Source organism: Nicotiana attenuata, chromosome 12 (genome assembly GCF_001879085.1).
Source record: "Nicotiana attenuata strain UT chromosome 12, NIATTr2, whole genome shotgun sequence".
Taxonomy (NCBI): Eukaryota; Viridiplantae; Streptophyta; class Magnoliopsida; order Solanales; family Solanaceae; genus Nicotiana; species Nicotiana attenuata.
Window position 1 is genome coordinate 5,500,012 of NC_032000.1, and position 3,362 is coordinate 5,503,373.

The 3,362-nt window shown below is 39.1% G+C and overlaps 1 protein-coding gene across 1 annotated transcript; it reads right to left on the reverse strand.

The window, feature by feature from the left end:
* LOC109235830 lies at positions 877-2,993 on the reverse strand. Its single transcript, XM_019402080.1, has 3 exons — positions 2,511-2,993; positions 2,196-2,396; positions 877-1,836 (listed from the first exon to the last, which is right to left on the reverse strand). The coding sequence occupies exons 1-3, from the start codon at positions 2,991-2,993 to the stop codon at positions 877-879; spliced, it is 1,644 nt and encodes a 547-aa protein (XP_019257625.1).

The window sequence follows — 3,362 nt, forward strand, 5'->3', positions numbered from 1 at the left end:
AATAGAGCAACTTACCAATGAGCTTCTAATAGCTTCCTATGTCTTCTAAATCTTCATCTCCATTTACCCCTACATGTTTTTCATACTCAATAATGGTCAGCTTTTGGTTCAGCTCTATTGAGGTGGAAATTGATTTAGCTCCTGCAAGTCCAACTTCTGATATCAACTAAAGTGCATATTTCCTTTGTGTGAGCAGAATCCCTTTCTTTAATCGCAGTACTTCAATACCAAGGAAATATCTTAGCCCCCTAGGTCTTTAACTTTGAAGGAATTGTGTAGTGTCTGTTTGGCATCATTTATCAGTTCACCATTGCTTCCAGTGATAAGTAAGTCATCCACATATACCAAGATAACAACAATGTCAGATTTTGTATTCTTAGTGAAGAGTGAATGATCATGGGCTCTCTGATGGTACCTTGCTTCCACTAAGGCCTCAGTCAATCTAATGTTCCATTGTCTTGAAGCCTGCTTAAGACCATATAATGATTTGAGTAGTTTACAAACCTTATACTCCCCTTGTCTCTGGAAACCTTGTGGTAGCTCCATGTATGACATCTTCATAAAGGTCTCCTTGTAAGAAGGCATTATTGACATCCATTTGAAACAAATTCCATCCTCTAGAGGCTGCTATGCTTATGATTGTTCTCACAGTAACCATTTTGGCTACAGGAGAGAAAATCTCATGGTAGTCCAACCCTTCTTGCTGTGTATAACCTTTTGCTACTAACCGAGCTTTGTATCTCTCTATTTCTCCATTTGCCTTATACTTTATCTTGAACACCCATTTAGACCCTATGGCCCTTTTTCCTGCAGGTAGGTCAACAATTTCTCATGTTGCATTGTCCTCAAGAGCTTTAATCTCTTGTGACATTGCCTCTACCTAGTTTTCATCCTGACAGGCTTCCTTGAAATTCTTTGGTTCAACTGTTGCAGAGAACACACCCAAATATGCTTTGTAATTGGCTGACAAATGAGAGTAGGACACAGTGTTTGAGATACAATGAGGATGAGTCTGAGTGTTGAGGGTGTAGCATAGTCTTTCATCCATATGGGAGGTCTTGTAGTCCTGCTAGATTTCCTGACAGCTTCATCAGTGTGTACTTGCTCCTCATGTGACTGGCTTGTGGCTGGATCTGTGACTGGTTGCTCTTCAACTTGTTCTACAGGTTGATGCATAGCAGAAGTACCAACTGAGTATATTGTGGTCTCAATTGGTTCTGTAGTTTGAGTGTCTGCTGCAGCTGGTGAATCCATGACTGGTGCAGGTGGAATATGATCATGGACAAGTTCAACTTGATCATGAGTTGTGGTGGCCTGCTCCTCACTAAAAGAATCCTGCTCCAATTGTTCAGGTGAAATGTCATGTGTCACAAAAGATTCAGCCCATGGGAATAAGTCTTCTATGATCTGATGTCCTTCCTTGAAGGGAAATACTTGTTCCCTGAACGACACATCCCTACTAATAGACACTCTTTTGCTATCCAAATCATATAACGTGTACCCTTTTTGTGTTTTTGAGTATCCTATAAGGACTGAGTTTCTTTCTCTTTGAGTAAACTTGTCACCACCAGGTAAGTTACTTGCGAAACACAAACAACCAAACACCCTCAAGTGCTCTACTTTTTCTTGCTTGTTATGCAACACTTCATATGGGCACTTCCCTTGCAGCACTTCTGTGGGCAGTTTGTTAATCAAATATGCAGTTGTTCTAATGCAGTCACCCCAGAACCTCATTGGCACATAACTTTGGAACATCAGTGCCCTTGCAATTTCTAGTAAATGTCTATGTTTCCTTTCTACTGTGCCATTTTGTTGAGGTGTATATGAACAGCTACTCTGATGTATAATCCCAGAGATGTCAATAATTCATTACACTGATAACTACAGAATTCACTCCAATTATCTGACCTCAACACTTTCACAGTCACACCAAATTGATTTTGTATCATAACAAGAATTTTTTTTATTACAACTAACACTTCACACTTTGATTGAATCAAACATACCCATGTATATCTACTGTAGTCATCCAAAATGGTAACAAAATAATATTTTTTATCATATGTGGACACTCTATCTGGCCCCCAAACATCTAGATGAACAAGCTGAAAAGAACTAGTAAAGTTTGTACTGCTTGAAGGATATTTTAACCTACATTGTCTAGCTAATGGACAAACATGACAATTCTCCTGCACCTGCATGTCCACCTTATTCTTTAACTCTGGAATATGCTGCATTGACTTCAATGATGCATGTTCTAACCTTAAGTGCCAGAGTTCACCTGCTGCTCCTTTGTTCATGAAGAAACCGGCTGCAGCTACTGTTATGTTTTCCTTTAGGAGATATAGTCCATTGTGCTCTCTACCAATCCCCATCACCTTGCCACTATAAAGATCCTGAAACATACAGAAATCAGGAAAGAATGTGACTAAGCAATTGAGGTCTCTGGTGATTTTTAACACTGACAACATATTGAATTTAAAATATGGTACATATAAGACATTTTTAACCGTCTTATTCCCTAGTACTGACGCTTCTCTAGTATGTGTTATTTGTGCCTTGTTTCCTGTTGGCAATTGCACCTCATTCCTTTCTTGATCTTCAATTTTCCTCACACTGCTCAGAATATCCTTAGAGTATGTGACATCATGAGTTGCTCCTGTGTCTATCACCCAATCACACATACCTACATTTGCTAGCAAGGAAATAATACCTGTCATGTTTGTGGAACATTCTAATGTTGCTGGTTTTGACAAAAGCTTGACTAGCTGCTTGTACTGATCTTCTGTGAAGAATTGTCCATTCCCCTGTAGCTGAATAGCTGGTGCCTTTCCTTCCTCATTGTTTACATTTACATTGTTGGTGTAAACCTTTTCTCCTCCAGTCTGATTTTTTCTCTTGCTTTTGAAATCAGCTGGATAGCCAATTCTTTTGAAACAGTTTTCCTTAAGGTGACCTTTGTATCCACAATGCTCACAAATAATCCCTGGCATTTTACCTTTAAAATCCTAGCCTCTTTCTTCCAACATAGTGAGAGGTTCCCTATGTGTATCGACTACTCCCAAAGACCTTTGAGTCTCTTCCTGAGTAACTTTTGCATATGCTTTTTGCTAGTACATTACTCCTTATGTTACTATAACTTTCATTCAAGCCCATAAGAAACTGCAGCAAACGTTGTGACCTTAATGTTCAACTGAAGGTCTAGCCTCCTCATAATTACATGAGGATAGAGGAATCAACACATCAAGTTCATCCCACAAATCCTTCATTTTAGAGAAATAGGTAGTTACAGAATCAGTACCTTGTCTTAATGTTGCTATGGCCGTCCAAAGATGATAGATTCTAGTCAGATCTGATCTATC

What these genes read in the sequence shown, in the direction of transcription:
- LOC109235830 (XM_019402080.1), bottom strand. Translation starts at nt 2,993, where the DNA reads ATGCCAGGGATTATTTGTGAGCATTGTGGATACAAAGGTCACCTTAAG. An exon ending in CAGTACTAGGGAATAAGACG is followed by an intron (nt 2,397 to 2,510) that starts GTTAAAAATGTC and finishes TGTATGTTTCAG; the next exon opens with GATCTTTATAGTGGCAAGGT. An exon ending in AGAATAAGGTGGACATGCAG is followed by an intron (nt 1,837 to 2,195) that starts GTGCAGGAGAAT and finishes ATTATACATCAG; the next exon opens with AGTAGCTGTTCATATACACC.